The sequence below is a fragment of the Coregonus clupeaformis genome, chromosome 13, assembly GCF_020615455.1.
Source record: "Coregonus clupeaformis isolate EN_2021a chromosome 13, ASM2061545v1, whole genome shotgun sequence".
Classification (NCBI taxonomy): Eukaryota; Metazoa; Chordata; class Actinopteri; order Salmoniformes; family Salmonidae; genus Coregonus; species Coregonus clupeaformis.
Genome location: NC_059204.1, coordinates 24,738,738 through 24,756,283, shown reverse-complemented (window position 1 = coordinate 24,756,283; position 17,546 = coordinate 24,738,738). Strand labels below are relative to the sequence as shown.

At 42.1% G+C, this 17,546-nt stretch overlaps 1 protein-coding gene across 1 annotated transcript; it reads right to left on the bottom strand.

Moving 5' to 3' along the window:
- Window positions 1-7,935: 7,935 nt before the first annotated feature.
- On the bottom strand, window positions 7,936-13,044 carry LOC121579795 (collagenase 3). Its single transcript, XM_041894697.2, has 10 exons — window positions 12,907-13,044; window positions 12,277-12,521; window positions 11,832-11,980; window positions 10,205-10,333; window positions 9,898-10,059; window positions 9,556-9,691; window positions 9,265-9,398; window positions 8,875-9,034; window positions 8,645-8,748; window positions 7,936-8,333 (listed from the first exon to the last, which is right to left on the bottom strand). The coding sequence occupies exons 1-10, from the start codon at window positions 13,006-13,008 to the stop codon at window positions 8,233-8,235; spliced, it is 1,422 nt and encodes a 473-aa protein (XP_041750631.1). The 5' UTR covers window positions 13,009-13,044; the 3' UTR covers window positions 7,936-8,232.
- Window positions 13,045-17,546: the final 4,502 nt, after the last annotated feature.

Sequence of the window (17,546 nt, the reverse complement as noted above, 5' to 3'; positions counted from 1 at the left end):
CCTTAGCAGCAGAAACAGATGAAGAAAATGTAGAGAGGAGGGAGTGAAAAGATGCCAGGTCGGCAGGGAGTTTAGTTTTCTTCCATTTCCGCTCAGCTGCCCGGAGCTCTGTTCTGTGAGCTCGCAATGAGTCATCAAGCCACGGAGCTGGAGGGGAGGACCGAGCCGGCCGGGAGGGTAGGGGACACAGGGAGTCAAAGGATGCAGAAAGGGAGGAGAGGAGGGTTGAGGAGGCAGAATCAGGAGATTGGAGGGAGAAGGATTGAGCAGAGGGAAGAGATGATAGGATGGAAGAGGAGAGAGTAGTGGGAGAGAGAGAGCGAAGGTTGCGGCGGCGCGTTACCATCTGTGTAGGGGCAGAGTGAGTAGTGTTGGAGGAGAGCGAGAGAGAAAAGGATACAAAGTAGTGGTCGGAGACATGGAGGGGAGTTGCAGTGAGATTAGTAGAAGAGCAACATCTAGTAAAGATGAAGTCAAGCGTATTGCCTGCCTTGTGAGTGGGGGGGATGGTGAGAGGGTGAGGTCAAAAGAGGAGAGGAGTGGAAAGAAGGAGGCAGAGAGAAATGAGTCAAATGTAGACGTAGGGAGGTTGAAATCCCCCAAAAACTGTGAAGGGTGAGCCATCCTCAGGAAAGGAACTTATCAAGGCGTCAAGCTCATTGATGAACTCTCCAAGGGAACCTGGAGGGCGATAGATGACAAGGATATTAAGCTTAAATGGGCTAGTGACTGTGACAGCGTGGAATTCAAATGAGGAGATAGACAGATGGGTTAGGGGGAAAATTGAGAATGACCACTTGGGAGAGATGAGGATTCCTGTGCCACCACCCCTCTGACCAGATGCTCTCGGGGTATGCGAGAACACATGGTCAGACGAGGAGAGAGCAGTAGGAGTAGCAGTGTTTTCAGTGGTAATCCATGTTTCCGTCAGCGCCAGGAAGTCGAGGGACTGGAGGGTAGCATAGGCTGGGATGAAGTCAGCCTTGTTGGCGGCAGAACGGCAGTTCCAGAGGCTGCCTGAGACCTGGAACTCCAGGTGTGTGGTGCGTGCAGGGACCACCAGGTTAGAGAGGCAGCAGCCACGCGGTGTGAGGCGTTTGTGTAGCCTGTGCGGAGAGGAGAGAACAGGGATAGGCAGAGGCATAGTTGACAGGCTGCAGCAGATGGCTACAATAATGCAGAGGAGATCGGAATGAAATGAACTAAACATCTGGGAAAGGAGAGAGCAGGCCTCCCTCACCAAAAAAAAATATATATAACTCTCCCAACTTCCACCTCAGAAACTATAATTGTTTCACTGAACCACCCGAATAAAACTCTCCCAACTTCCACTTTAGAAATTAGAATTGTTGTAAACTACAGCAGACTGTTATCAGTAGCTGTAATTAAGTACAGCAGCTACCAACCACCTAACGTTAATGCCTCGGATAATGAGGTTAGAAAAACAGCTGAATGGTGGCAGCTAGCTGGCTCAATCACAGGTCCTCTTAAGCATGAAATAACATTGGAAACAACTAACCACAGTTGCTAAAAGTTACCAGTAGCTACCCGCTAGCTAGCTAGCTAGCTTTGTTGGTCCAAGTAGTGGGTAAGCTAACCTCGTGCTTCGCCAGGGTCCGCCGAATACAATACTTACCTACAATAATTACCTACAATAACCTACAATAACTACCTGAGTAAGCTACCTATAATACCAAACTACAATACCTACCTACAATCTAAATACATGGTTTAAATCTTTTGCTAGGCAAATCCCCGCCTTATCTTAGCTCATTGGTCACCATAGCAGCACCCACCCGTAGTCTGCGCTCCAGCAGGTATATCTCACTGGTCATTCCCAAAGCCAACACCTCCTTTGGCCGCCATTCCTTCCAGTTCTCTGCTGCCAATGACTGGAACGAATTGCAAAAATATCTGAAGCTGGAGACTCTTATCTCCCTCACTAACTTTAAGCGTCAGTTGTCAGAGCACCTTACCGATCACTGCAGCTGTACACAGCCCATCTGAAATTAGCCCGCCCAACTACCTCATCCCTATATTGTTATTTATTTTGCTCTTTTGCACCCCAGTATCTCTATTTGCACATAATCTCTTGCACATCCAGCATTCCAGTGTTAATACTATTGTAATTATTTTGCACTATAGCCTATTTATTGCCTTACCTCCATAACTTGCTACATTTGCACACACTGTATATATATTTTCTGTTGTATTTTTGACTTTATGTTTTTTACCCCATATATAACTCTGTGTTGTTTTTATCGCACTGCTTTGCTTTATCTTGGCCAGGTCGCAGTTGTAAATGAGAACTTGTTCTCAACTGGCTTACCTGGTTAAATAAAGGTGAAATAAAAAAAATAAAAAAAGCGCCATGCTCTACCAACTGAGTTACCCGGGACTAAGGATGCATTACCATCTATTATTACTAGCTATGTACGGACGTCCTGATACAGAATATAGAAAGTGTCACGTCTCCTCCCGTTGCTTCCCTCCGGCGCTCTGATTCGCCGGTCTACTGAGCCACCGGTCTGAGCACATCACCTCGGCAACACCGGAATGGAAACCCAACGCACCCTAATCACCTCCAGCTCACCTGCACCTCATCATCTCATCACCACCCCTATTTAGCCCTGGACTATTGTGTTGTGTGTGATTGTTAAGCGTCGTGTTGTTTACTCTCTCTTTGTTATTCTCTTTCTCATTATTAAGTAAACCTTGACCTTGTTAATTCCTGTGTCTGCGTCCTGCCTCTTCGTATATCAGTACTCGTCACAGAAAGTTTGCATACAGCCTCTAACATAGGCTACTGGATTTACACTGAAACTTACACAACGTAAAAACATTGGAAAAGGATTGAGAATAAGTATTATTCTGACTATTATTCGCTTATAAATTAAAGTTGCTGATTAATTAAATCCAAGCAAGCGTTCAGACATATACAACTATTTTATAAATCACTGTGGAATATTTTCTTGAGGGAGAAACTTGTTAAACTGATGTTGACCGACTGTAACTTCCCAGTATGTGTTTTATTTGAGCTCAAAGAGCAGAAACAGGGGATTAGGCAATTGTAAAAACTTAATTGGCAAGAGGGGAGGATCTTGGCTCCTAGCTTGTACCTGTCATGAGAGGAGACTAGCCTCTTTGTGTATCGTTAGCATGCCTCATACTGATGTGACAACTGAAAACCCGTTTTTGATGTATCATAACATATAATTGGTATCTGTGCAACTCTAACCTCTAATTTTCAACTGTGTCACTGGACTATAATGGGGGTTAGACCAAGCATGTGCATGGGATGGCCAATTAATTCCTAGAAAATAGTTGCCAAAGGTGTGTCATTTTCTCATGTAGCCTGGGGACTGTCATGCTAGCTCATGGTTTCTTTCCATTGCTCATAAAATAAAATAAAATTGTATTTGTTACATGCGCCGAATACAACAGGTGTAGACCTTACCTTGAAATGCTTACTTACAAGCCCTTAACCAACAATGCAGTTTTAAGAAATAAAAATAAAAATAACTAAAAAGTAACACGATAGAATAACAATAATGAGGCTATATACAGGAGGTACTGGTACCGAGTCAATGTGCGGGGGTACAGGTTAGTCAAGGACTTTGTACATGTAGGTAGGGGTAAAGTGACTATGCATAGATAATAAACAGCAAGTAGCAGCAGGGGGGGAGAGTCAATGCAAATAGTCCGGGTGGCCATTTGATTATTCAGCAGTCTTATGGCTTGGGGGTAGAAGCTGTTAAGGAGCCTTGCCGTGTGGTAGCAGAAAGAACAGTCTATGACTTGGGTGACTGGAGTCTTTGACCATTTTTGGGGCCTTCCTCTGACATCGCCTAGTATATAGGTCCTGGATGGCAGGAAGATTGGTCCCAGTGATGTACTGGGCTGTACGCACTACCCTCTGTATCGCCTTACGGTCAGATGCCGAGCAGTTACCATACCAGGCAGTTTTGCAACCGGTCAGGATGCTCTCGATGGTGCAGCTGTAGAACCTTTTGAGGATCTGGGGACCCATGCCAAATCATTTCAGTCTCCTGAGGGGGAAAAGGCGTTGTCATGCCCTCTTCATGACTTTCTTGGTGTGTTTGGACCATGATACTCATTGGCCTCAGTATTTAATTACAAGGGGGACATTGCTTGATATGGCAGAGCGATTCTGAGTTTTCTCATCGAAATTGTACCGTGAAAATAACAAAAGATCTACACACCATATAAAGTCACACACCATATAATTTCCCTAAATAATTAGTTTAGTTATACCTTGTGGTATACTAAATCAGTGTGGCATGTAGAAGATTGAGTTCCTTCATTGTTATTCTCCATCTACACTACCGGTCAAAAGTTTTAGAACACCTACTCATTCAAGGGTTTTTCTTCATTTTTACTATTTTCTACATTGTAGAATAATAGTGAACACATCAAAACTATGAAATAACACATATGGAATCATGTAGTAACCAAATTTTTTTTAAACAAATCAAAATATATGTTATATTTGAGATTCTTCAAATAGCCACCCTTTGCTTTGATGACAGATTTGCACACGCTTGGCATTCTCTCAACCAGTCACCTGGAATGCATTTCAATTAACAGGTGTGCCTTCTTAAAAGTTAATTTGTGGAATTTATTTCCTTCTTAATGCGTCTGAGCCAATCAGTTGTGTTGTGACAAGGAAGGGAGGTTATACAGAAGATAGCCCTATTCGGTAAAAGATCAAGTACATATTATGGCAAGAACAGTTCAAATAAGCAAAGAGAAACAACCGTCCATCATTACTTTAAGACATGAAGGTCAGTGAATACAGAACATTTCAAGAACTTTGAAAGTTTCTTCAAGTGCAGTTGTAAAAACCATCAAGGGCTATGATGAAACTGGATCTCATGAGGACCGCCACATGAATAGAAGACCCAGAGTTACCTCTGCTGCAGAGGATAAGTTCATTAGAGTTACCAGCCAGAAATTGCAGCCCAAATAAATGCTTCACATAGTTCAAGTAACGAGACACATCTCAACATCAACTCTTCAGAGGAGACTGTGTGAATCAGGCCTTCATGGTCGAATTGCTGCAAAGAAACCACTACTAAAGGACACCAATAAGAAGAAGAGACTTGCTTGGGCCAAGAAACAAGAGCAATGGACATTAGACCGGTGGAAATGTGTCCTTTGGTCTGGAGTCCAAATTGGAGATCTTTGTGAGACACGGTGTGGGTGAACGGATGATCTCTGCATGTGTATTACCCAATGTAAAGCATGGAGGAGGAGGTGTTATGGTGTGGGGGTGCTTTGCTGGTGACACTGTCTGTGATTTATTTAGAATTCAAGGCACACTTAACCAGCATGGCTCCCACAGCATTCTGCAGCGATACGCCATCCCATCTGGTTTGGGCTTAGTGGGACTATCATTTGTTTTTCAACAAGACAATGACCCAACACACCTCCAGGCTGTGTAAGGGCAATTTTACCAAGAAGGAGGGTGATGGAGTGCTGCATCAGATGACCTGGCCTCCACAATCCCCCGACCTCAACCAAATTGAGATGGTTTGGGATGAGTCGGACCGCAGAGTGAAGGAAAAGCAGCCAACAGGTGCTCAGTATATGTGGGAACTCCTTCAAGACTGTTGGAAAAGCATTCCAGGTGAAGCTGGTTGAGAGAATGCCAAGAGTGTGCAAAGCTGTCATCAAGGCAAAGAGTGGCTATTTTTAGAATCTGAAATCTCAAATATATTTTCATTTGTTTAACACTTTTTTGGTTACTTCATGATTCCATATGTGTTATTTCATAGTTTTGATGTCTTCACTATTATTCTACAATGTAGAAAATAGTAAAAATAAAGAAAACCTTGAATGAGTAGGTGTTCTAAAACTTTTGACCGGTAGTGTATGTTATTATATTATCCATTCCATTTGTTATGCTTTCATGTACCTTAATACAGATAACCATTGGGGGTCCTACTAATCACCCCAAACAACCACAAATGGGTATCCAAAAGAACCCCAAAGTACCCCAAACAACCCCAAACAGGTACCAAAAAGAACCCAAAAGTATCCCACAACCCCACACAACAAGAAACATCCAACTGCAGATTATGCACCATGAGGCCATCTGGTCTGCAAACCTCAAAGCGCATGCGCTTGCGTCTCAGATGATATTTTTGCTTTGGTATTTGCGCAGTGCTCTAATGCCCTGGACCAGAGCTATAATCTGCCACTAGCACTGGTCCAGGGCATAGCTGGTAGCTTGCTAGCACTGGTCCACACTAGCTCTGGTCTAGGGCATAGCTAGTAGCTCTGGTCCGCACTAGCTCTGGTCCAGGGCGTAGCTAGTAACTAACTAACTAGCTCTGGTCCACATTAACTCTGGTCCACATTAACTCTGGTCCACATTAACTCTGGTCCACAATAACTAGCTCTGGTCCAGGGTATAGCTAGTAGCTAGCTAGCTCTGGTCCACACTAGCTCTGGTCCAGAGCGTAGCTAATAGTTAGCTAGCTAACTCTAATCTGCATTAACTCTGGTCTAGCTCTGGTCCACACTAACTAGCTCTGGTCCAGGGTGTAGCTAGGAGTTAGCTAGCTTCTAGCTAGCTATAGCTCTGGTCCAGGACATAGCTAGTAGTTAGCTAGCTTGGACCAGAGCAAGTAAGGACCTGCGATACTAGCAATGCCCTGGACCAGAGCTAGGGTGGACCACAGCTAGCTAGCTACTAGCTATGACTTGGACCAGAGCTAGTGACAGATTATAGCTATGGTCCAGGGCGTTAGAGCACTGCATGCACACATACAAACTGAGACGCAGAAATACCCCCCAAATATAGCACTTTGAGGTTCGCATACCAGGTGGCCTCAGCATGCATAATCTGCAGCTGGTTGCTTCTCATTGTTTGGGGTTGTTTGGGGATGTGGTACTTTTGGGTTCTTTTGGGTACCTGTTTGGGGTTGTTTGTGGTACCTGTTTGGGGTACCTGTTTGGGTTTGTTTGGGTTGTTTGTGGTTGTTTGGGACACCTGTTTGTGGTTGTTTGGAGTACCTGTTTGTGGTTGTATTGGGGATTTATTATTTTCATAATTGATGGGATGACTAACTTAGAAAGAATGCATTCTAGACTGTGCTAATGTAGGTTGTGACACCTGGCAAGCTGTGATTGATGTGAAGAGCTGTTTTAGGGGGTAAAATTAGATAAGGATTTTGTCTCCAGATACCGGAATATACTGGTTCTTTGTGATCTGTGAACCTTCCTTGGACGTAGGAATGGTGTCTAAGGGAGCTGGCTCTTCTCACTATGACAGGTTGTTATGATGAACGTATGCCTGGAAACAGGGATGCGCTAAGAGGCGGGGGACTAGCCTGTGTGCCAACGGATAGGCTGAGTAAGTCTAAACCACGCTCAAGTCTCTGCTCTGATTGGCCAGCAGAGAGGTGGGAAACTCTCTCTGTCAGAGTATTTGAGCAAGAACCTAGAACAATGGGTTAGTTCTCTGAAGTGCCCTGCAAAGTATTTCAAAGAGCCCGTATATACGAAACATCATATTTACCATTGAAGGTTTTTGCATTAATTAAAATAACTAGTATATCTTAGAAGTCGTGTTGACCTCTTTTGTTCCTAATGCCAGATTTGAATTGACGCAACTTTGACAGTTGTTTGGAGTACCTGTTTGTGGTTGTTTGGGGTACCTGTTCGTGGTTGTTTGGGGTACCTGTTTGTGGTTGTTGGGGTTTGTTTGGGGTTGTTTGTGGTTGTTTAGGGTACCTGTTTGGGGTGATTAGTAGGACCCTCTGTGGGTTGTATATTTGTTTAAGGGAATTGTTTGGTAATGTCATCTAAGGCTTCATCAGCAATGGATCAAATACAAATCTATGCTTCATAATGTTTCCACCATAAGTCCACCATAGTAAAAGGCAAAAAATCACAATAACACCGAAATCGCAATAACTTGGAATTTATTTGAATATGCAAAGTGTAAAAATGTGTTTGGCCTTCATTCAAGACATTAATTTCTTCTGATTATTTAGGTTACAATTTAATCAAGAAACATATCAAATAATTTAGATACATGAATAGATATTTAAATAGATATGTGACAATATGTATTAGAAAACAAATCTGTAAAATTTCTAAATTACAACAACATTACGTATTAGAAAAAAATACAACTGTTATTTGGCTGCATTCATTGTTGTTCACGGCTGCTACTTTAAACGGCTCATGAGGGTCAATGTTCTAACAGGGCAGGAAGTAGCTGTTTCCTAGCACGCGTAACTGTCTCCTGGTCCTCATGCTGTACTCAAACACGTAGGAGCCACTATAAAGGTAGGTGAAGCCTGTAAAACCATATAGGGTAGAGAGGTTAGAGACATCCCACTGGGCACACACTGGTTGAATCAACATTGTTTCCACGTCATTTTGACGTTGAACCAACGAGGAAAATACGTTGAATTGATGTCTGTGCCCAGTGGGATGCTGCACTGACAAACTATCAATACTCAACATCTAAAATATGCATTAAAAGGACTATTCAGGGGATTTTCTTATATTAAATGAAAACTGTAGAAGGTATGAAATCATATTTTGTATATTTCCATATGATTGGCTTGTAATGCACAGTTGTGTTTAGATGCTGTATCACACTCACTTCGGACTTGGAAGGCTGCAGTCACTTTGCTTGTCATGCCTGGGAACCCTTCATCCACACGCTTGGGGAAACCTTTGTCCATCCTTTTCATTTCCTCATCGTAACTACGGTAACATAAATATTAGTGAGATTGTGATACTCTTGACATCAATATCTAATGGCAATATACAGTACATAGAAAAGTGAATAAAAATGCAATAACTTGTAATGATAAACTAGACTCCACTAACCTGTAGTAGTAGTCACCAACAAAGAACAAGCTCTTGCGAGAATCTACATCGTACAGGGCGGCATCTACTTTTTTCACGGTACTGGGCAGACCCAAGCTGTTCAGGTTTTTGGGATAGCCGGGGACGATGTCATAGCCGGAGAGAGCCCAGACCTGACGATCTGCAGGGACAGAGACAGTATTACTGAGATATGACTCTTTAACAGGTTCACGTATTCACACAGTATTTATTACAGCCATATTGTATAGTGTACTAGCCTGTAGTGTAGTAGTAGTGTATGAGGCTAGCTCTATAAATGGCTGTAGCCTCCACTGTTCTTGTCTCTAGACATGTTATGGAGACTACAGCCATACCAGGGCTAATTTGAGGCATTTGGTGACTCTGCCATACCTTTGAAGAGGAACACTCTGTCAGATAGCTGGCTCTCGTAAGCAGCATTGATGTTGTCGGGGAGTCCGGGCCAGAAGGTCTTGATGAGGTTCTGCTGTGGTGTGCTGCTCTGAGAGTAGCTACGCCAGAAGAACCTGAGGATGGAGGGAAGACATGAGGACGTTAGAGCTCTGGATCACATGAACAGGCAACCTGTTTCCCTTGGAAACTGTGTCATTCATTGACTGTTTTTGAGCTGTAGGTTACCATAAGTCACTGAACATTTGATCTAGGCTACATGATTTGCTGTACCTGCCCTTGAAGAACATCTTCTCCCCACGCAGAGTGGTGACAGCATCCAGAACCAGGGTGGGATCACAGGCATCAGGGGTGGAAGGGGGTGTAGGATCTGGCTTGTCTGGGTTGGGGTTCACATCTGGGTTTGGACCTGGAGGACACAGATACTCATAAATTCAAGTTCCTGTAAAAAATTCACAGTTCTCAAGTCTCATAATTGATTTACTTGGAGATCAATAATATAACGTATTTGGCCTGAACCTTTTTGTTGATCAGTCAAAAGCAAACAAAGTGGAATACAGCAATATAAAGCTAAAGCAAACTGGGCAGAAAGAGAAAAGATAATTGAATACTGACCATAGATGTACTGGATACCGTTGACGTCATCGCGAGGCAGAGAGAAGGTGCTGGGGTCTGTGTAGCTGTACACTGGGTACATTAGTGCTCCAGGGTCGTTGGAGTGGCTGAGACCGAGGGAATGGCCAAGCTCATGTGCAGCCACCAAGAACAGGTTGTACCCTATATGATGATAATACATAATTACTGGTACAGATCTTCTACTCTTTTGTGGCAATTATCATGACATGTCACCCAGGATTGTCCTAGAATTGAAACAGGGTAAATTAAGTCATGTTCCACATATTGTTGTGATAGAGGGTCTCACCTCTGGTTGAGCTGAAGGTGAAGTACTCGTCATCGTCAAAATGAGCATCTCCTTCAATGTCAGGACCAGGCGAGAAGGCATGGGCCAGGGTGCCATCCGGGCCATCGAAGGGGTAAGAATCACCATGATCTACACAGATGGGAGAAATCATAGTTTGAGCCATCAGAGACGAGGACAAATGCATACTGTATAAACATTTATATTCAAATTATTTATATCAAATGTTAGTTTCTTAAAACCGATGCACTTATAGGGAGCCCATCGTAACACCTCAGAGGGTGAAATAAGGCAGAGTGGCTCTAATAACACCCTTTCAACTCATCAAACTGTAAATACGGATTATAGTGAGGGGCGAGCAGTGACATGATACTGATGCCACTGTGGATGTGTGTGTTTAAGACTACGAGTGGTGATGTTGGTTATGTAAGTGGTATCTGGGTGTCTCTCCATTCTTTCAACTCATCAAAACATGTACAAGACAGATTAAAGTGCAGTAGCATGCCACTGAGACCATTGTGGATGTCTGTGTTTACGAGTGGTGGTGATGTTGGTTATGTAAGTGGTATGGAGCGGAGGGTGCCCCTGAATAGGCCTATACCTGCACTATGCTCTGACAAGAGGAATGTAAACAGTGGATCCTCCACAGGTATCTCCCTACAGCCCTCCCTTTCTAACCCTGCTATACAAAAACATCCTGAGAGCCTTTGAAGTGTCTGTGTGTCTTTCAAAACAAAGCACTGTACAGTACATACTGCATGTTCCCTTTTTAAATGGATGCATTCTTTGTGAACATGTACAGTATGACATTTTCGTACATCAGCTTATTAGTGTATTATAGTACACTGTAAAGGGGTTAACGTGAATTTGACAGTAACTTAAAGGCAGCTAGTGGTTAGTAAGTTACTGTATTTCATATTGCAATATACCGACTGTATCTAAGTACAGTATCTAAGCATGTACTGTGTAACTACACACAGTACAATACTTAAAAATTGGCTGTATTAGACTGTAATTAATGGATGAATGAATGATATTCACTGAGGGGAGGTGGGGTTTATATTTTACTGTAATTACGTGGGATTGGTGCAAGCAGGTTGGTAATTTGAGGTTGACCATTAAAGGTTTAAGACTTGCAGCCACTCTAATCTGTCCCCTATACATTGTAATTGATGGGGCACTACTACCACATACCAGTTAAAGTGGAACAGCACTCTCACTAACGGGTGCAACAAATATAGCCTTTTTCAAGGCACACCTCATAATATGTTAATGAGCCAGACAACAATGCCATGCACTCACTAGTGGACAAAAGGTTTTTGGCACTCCAAAAATACGATCTGGTACTGTATTCTGTGGGATGGAATTACAGTACCATTCCAAATACAGCAATTCCTTCCCCACCCACAAAATGTTCCCACAATGCATCATAACTTACAGTAAACGTTTCACAGTATTTTACTATACCAAAATTACCATATAAATTACAGTTTTCAGTTACAGTGTAGCTTTTACAAACATATCCAGAAACCCACGCAAGTACTTCCAGGTTAGACTTTCTTAATATTGAATGAATTCTGTTTCAGTTGGTCACATTAACATTGTGTTTGGTAGGATAAAAGTTGCTTACTTCTGGTGCCGAAGGAGATCATGATGTCAGCGGTGCCGCTGTAGATGCGGGTGAACCTCAGGGGGGAGACCTTGGCCCACACCTGTAGTGCTCTCTCTATGGAGTTGTCCACCTCAGCCACAGACATGTCAGGGGTGTAGTTCTCAATCCTGAAGAACACAATACACCAACAGTCAACATTAGAAAAACATTTCTCAATGTTGAAATTATTTTTTGGTTCAACAATCCCTAACAATCCCAAGGCTTATCACTCATAGTGTCTCTGTGTATAACTTGATGTTTGCAAATACAAAAAACTTTATTATCCACACTAAGTGGATACTTGCCTTTGTGTTTAAACACCACCTGATTGATATTGCAACTAACTAGATGTTAACATTACAAGCCCTATTTTGTCTTAGACACATTTGACCGTGGTGTATTTATGCTTTCTCACTCCTCTCACCTGTAGGTAACCTGGTTGGTCTGCCACTTGCGATTGTCGAAGGTGGTGAAGCGGCTGGGTTGGACATCAGGTACGCCACAGCGTGGCTTCTTCATCATCGTCACGGTCTCAGCGTCCAAGGTGCCTGTCACCTGGAGGCCAAAGAACGTTTGCATCTCGCTGACCTTCCTGCTCCGCTGGCTGGGCCCCCGTCTGGCCGTAGGACCCGTCTCCTCTGTCAGGTTAAAAAATCTCTTCAGGTACGTCTACAGAAAACAGAGCAAGCATGATGTTAATATGATAGGACATTATGGTGCCATTTACTACAGTTATGAATATAATATCCTATGGTAGGTGTACAAGGCTCACACAGCAAGAGTTAAAATATACAATGACTTTACTGTGTTATGAGTATAGCAACTAACTAAGCAGGGATTTCAATAGTTCTTGCACTTCAATAGTTCAACACAACTCATTAGAATGTATATTTATTTAGCCTTTATTTATAACCGGGTAAGTCAATATTCTGTTTTGCAATAACAACCTGACCAAGCCATATGAAGTTACATGTACACATCTGTTCTATCATAATAATTTCAGTTGTAAAACCCATATAGACCCTTCTAGCAAAAGATGTGACAAAAAGCATACCTCTGCAAGAACTTCATCTTCTTCAGTAGGCGGCGATATTGGCAAAGAGTAAACCACTATTGCCAGGTTGACTAGTAGTAAGCACAGAATGAAAGTCTTCATGCTTCTTCCTCGAGAGCGTCTTGTTTGTGTGGTGTGTGGCCAGGGGACGTCTTATATACACCTAAAGCCTGTGAAGTTAAGCAATGTCCGTGAGTCATCGCTGGCAAAACCCCCATCATCAACTAAGAGGAAGGAAATCAAGGTGATGACAGACACCAAATACATTTTCCACAACAAAGACATTTTGACAAAGACAAAAACACTGCCTTAATCGAAATTACTTTTCATAATGTACTGTAATGTACTATGAATTGGAATAAAAAAATACCCCCAAAACTGTATTCAGACACAATAAAAGCTTGAAATAAAGAATAAATCAATAGTGATATCCTCTAAATAATTGGTATATTGACTTATATTTGTCTTACTTGCTGACATCAATCTATTGTGTATTTTACGTTCTATTATTATTATTATTTTTTTTTTTTGGGGGGGTGGATCAGCTTAATATTGCAGATAGATTGTATCTTCTATCAATGTAATTGTCTGCATCACTTCCAATCCCCCATGTTTTTTATATATATACTCCCCTTTATTACTTTTCAACCCAGCCATCCTTTCCCTACTTGGAGTACATTAGTGAACAACAATGCCCAGGCCTCTACTTCCCGTCTATACTTACTATCTACACCTTATGGACACAGTTAATTTTACAATAATTCTCTCCATCATCTTAAGTCATGTTTAAACGAGTGATATAACATTGATTTATCAAAACAAAAGTAAATATATTTTTTGGTTATAAAAAAGAAAGAGAGAGGACACCGATGCGTCCCCAAACTACTTTAGTGCAACGGCCCATGATGCCCATCAATCAAAACACCCGCGCCTGTAGCACTATAGTCCATCAGAAGTGGAAAAACACCATACATTGGGAGTAGCACAGGGTCAGCCGCAGTGCAGTGCCTCTGGCACTATGGTTGGGTTGAGGAGGAGATCTAATCCCAGGTGCATTCTGGTTGTCAGTTAATTTTTAATACCCGTCCTGGGATTCAAACCTTCTGGCTACTGGTCCTCTTCTCTAGCGTCTTGGCCTCTAGTGTAATATGTGTGTAATAGATACATTACTGTAATTTACATTGACACATTGATCATGAACTGATCAGTAGCAGTAGAATGCCAACCTTTACTCATCAGTCCTGTCACTATGGACTATGCTGCCAACCACCTACAGCAAATAAACATGAGGTGAATCATTTAAATAGGGAATAAAATAGTCTAGAGTAGTTTAGCTACCTTACGGGAGCATAACTATGAAATAATGAGGTTACATTGGCACTTAGGATGTCAACACCCCAGGTAATTTTTACGCTGCTGGCTTTCATTCATTGTTAGCTGGTGCATAATTCAGCTGTGGAAAAGTATTATTATGTTTCAGTCAGCATCTGCAATCTGACAACATTGGGCAATGAAAGGAACTATCCTTCCCACATACTGTGTCTCAATGGTCTCAGGTAACTGTGACAGGCAATAGCATCAGTCAACCTTAAACTGTAATCCATAGCGGCGAAACTGCCACATCCTTTTGCAATATTACAACAACATCATTGCACATCATTGCACTTGCAATAGAACAGCAGAGTATGTACTAAGATTTTTTTTTACCATGACACTGGACGCTCATTTCCTCAAAACAAAAACAATAACAAATGCACCTGGGGCGGCCAGTGGCGATGTTTCGCCTATCGAGGATCTCAGCTTTATAGGACAGATATTGTATTTTATGCCCCATTTCAATAATGATGCAATTCATAGATTTTACAGTATTTCAATGACTTACTGAGATTGATCAAATCAATATTGATGGGTAAATGGTTCCCCAAAGTATATATATTATTTCCTGGATTCTAGTGCTATGACACAGACACAAGCAAGCAATCCCATAATTACGGTATGACACAGCCTGCCGGTGGGAGAGCTTCGTGAGAACTTCATGAGAGCTAAACACTTCTGGAGGACACTTCCTTTAGATGAAGGCTTCCCGCAAGATTGGAATTCTTTTTCATGTATTAGCAGAGCATTTCACACTCAATATATAATAATTGGATAGTTTATACAGTGGGGAAAAAAAGTATTTAGTCAGCCACCAATTGTGCAAGTTCTCCCACTTAAAAAGATGAGAGGCCTGTAATTTTCATCATAGGTACACGTCAACTATGACAGACAAATTGAGAAAAGAAAATCCAGAAAATCACATTGTAGGATTTTTAATGAATTTATTTGCAAATTATGGTGGAAAATAAGTATTCGGTCACCTACAAACAAGCAAGATTTCTGGCTCTCACAGACCTGTAACTTCTTCTTTAAGAGGCTCCTCTGTCCTCCACTCGTTACCTGTATTAATGGCACCTGTTTGAACTTGTTATCAGTATAAAAGACACCTGTCCACAACCTCAAACAGTCACACTCCAAACTCCACTATGGCCAAGACCAAAGAGCTGTCAAAAGACACCAGAAACAAAATTGTAGACCTGCACCAGGCTGGGAAGACTGAATCTGCAATAGGTAAGCAGCTTGGTTTGAAGAACTCAAATGTGGGAGCAATTATTAGGAAATAGAAGACATACAAGACCACTGATAATCTCCCTCGATCTGGGGCTCCACGCAAGATCTCACCCCGTGGGGTCAAAATGATCACAAGAACGGTGAGCAAAAATCCCAGAACCACACGGGGGACCTAGTGAATGACCTGCAGAGAGCTGGGACCAAAGTAACAAAGCCTACCATCAGTAACACACTACGCCGCCAGGGACTCAAATCCTGCAGTGCCAGACGTGTCCCCCTGCTTAAGCCAGTACATGTCCAGGCCCGTCTGAAGTTTGCTAGAGTGCATTTGGATGATCCAGAAGAGGATTGGGAGAATGTCATATGGTCAGATGAAACCAAAATAGAACTTTTTGGTAAAAACTCAACTCGTCGTGTTTGGAGGACAAAGAATGCTGAGTTGCATCCAAAGAACACCATACCTACTGTGAAGCATGGGGGTGGAAACATCATGCTTTGGGGCTGTTTTTTCTGCAAAGGGACCAGGACGACTGATCCGTGTAAAGGAAAGAATGAATGAGGCCATGTATCGTGAGATTTTGAGTGAAAACCTCCTTCCATTAGCAAGGGCATTGAAGATGAAACGTGGCTGGGTCTTTCAGCATGACAATGATCCCAAACACACCGCCCGGGCAACGAAGGAGTGGCTTCGTAAGAAGCATTTCAAGGTCCTGGAGTGGCCTAGCCAGTCTCCAGATCTCAACCCCATAGAAAATCTTTGGAGGGAGTTGAAAGTCTGTGTTGCCCAGCGACAGCCCCAAAACATCACTGCTCTAGAGGAGATCTGCATGGAGGAATGGGCCAAAATACCAGCAACAGTGTGTGAAAACCTTGTGAAGACTTACAGAAAACGTTTGACCTGTGTCATTGCCAACAAAGGGTATATAACAAAGTATTGAGAAACTTTTGTTATTGACCAAATACTTATTTTCCACCATAATTTGCAAATAAATTCATTAAAAATCCTACAATGTGATTTTCTGGATTTTTTTTTCTCATTTTGTCTGTCATAGTTGACGTGTACCTATGATGAAAATTACAGGCCTCTCTCATCTTTTTAAGTGGGAGAACTTGCACAATTGGTGGCTGACTAAATACTTTTTTTCCCCACTGTAAATGTTTTATGTCAGAGGCATTGCACAATGATCTGTAGGCAGTAGGAGTAACATGCTAGACAGTAGTTCCTGGGCTTTTAGACTTTTTATTAGACTTTTATAATCTGGTTTAACCGAGATCATACTTTTTATAGCATTACACTTTATTTATTGTATCATTTCATACGGTAAACATGTAATCACTTTCAGGTTGTGTCACATCAAATAACCATGCAACACCTTTCATCACTTCCCTGAGCAGACAGCATCCCGTCAATTCAACCCAGGATTTCAATAGCTATCCTGTTTACAGAATGTTTTATTGCTAAATGCTGTGGGATTCTGCAATAAGACATTGCAGAGTCTATTTAATGATGTAAACCAACTTGTTGTGGTTGTCTCCAGAACAAAATGAAACATCTCTTTCATGCATCTGACTCCATTCCTCTATTGATTCTTCCCTAATTTGGACGCCAGTCTCTGGGGTTAACATAGAGTGTGAGGCTTTGAGCAGAAGATGACTCAGCTATCTCCCCTCTTCAGTGTGTTGTTTTTAAATGGTCCTGTACAGTCCAACAACTCATTGGCAGGCCCTGTGGAAGTGACATGTTTGAATTTAGGGTCATATTTATACTGAACATTCCCCTTGAAGAAGTAGATGAATTCTGTTGGGAATAAAAAAGATAGTTGAGTATGTGGTGTGTGATGACATTCAGAATCAAGCATAACTCAAGTTCTATGGTATGCATTTATGGACTGAGGGTTACGATAAGAATCTTAGAAATGAATCTGATTTTTATGGATGCAATTTCTATACAATAGCTACCTTCATATACAACGGCTGCATCCAGGGATGTATGTATGCCTGGCCACTGTTGGGCACTAGGTTTGGGAGAGCCC

What these genes read in the sequence shown, in the direction of transcription:
- LOC121579795 (XM_041894697.2), bottom strand. Translation starts at nt 13,008, where the DNA reads ATGAAGACTTTCATTCTGTGCTTACTACTAGTCAACCTGGCAATAGTG. An exon ending in ACCAACCAGGTTACCTACAG is followed by an intron (nt 11,981 to 12,276) that starts GTGAGAGGAGTG and finishes TGTGTTCTTCAG; the next exon opens with GATTGAGAACTACACCCCTG. An exon ending in GATCTCCTTCGGCACCAGAA is followed by an intron (nt 10,334 to 11,831) that starts GTAAGCAACTTT and finishes CCATCTGTGTAG; the next exon opens with ATCATGGTGATTCTTACCCC.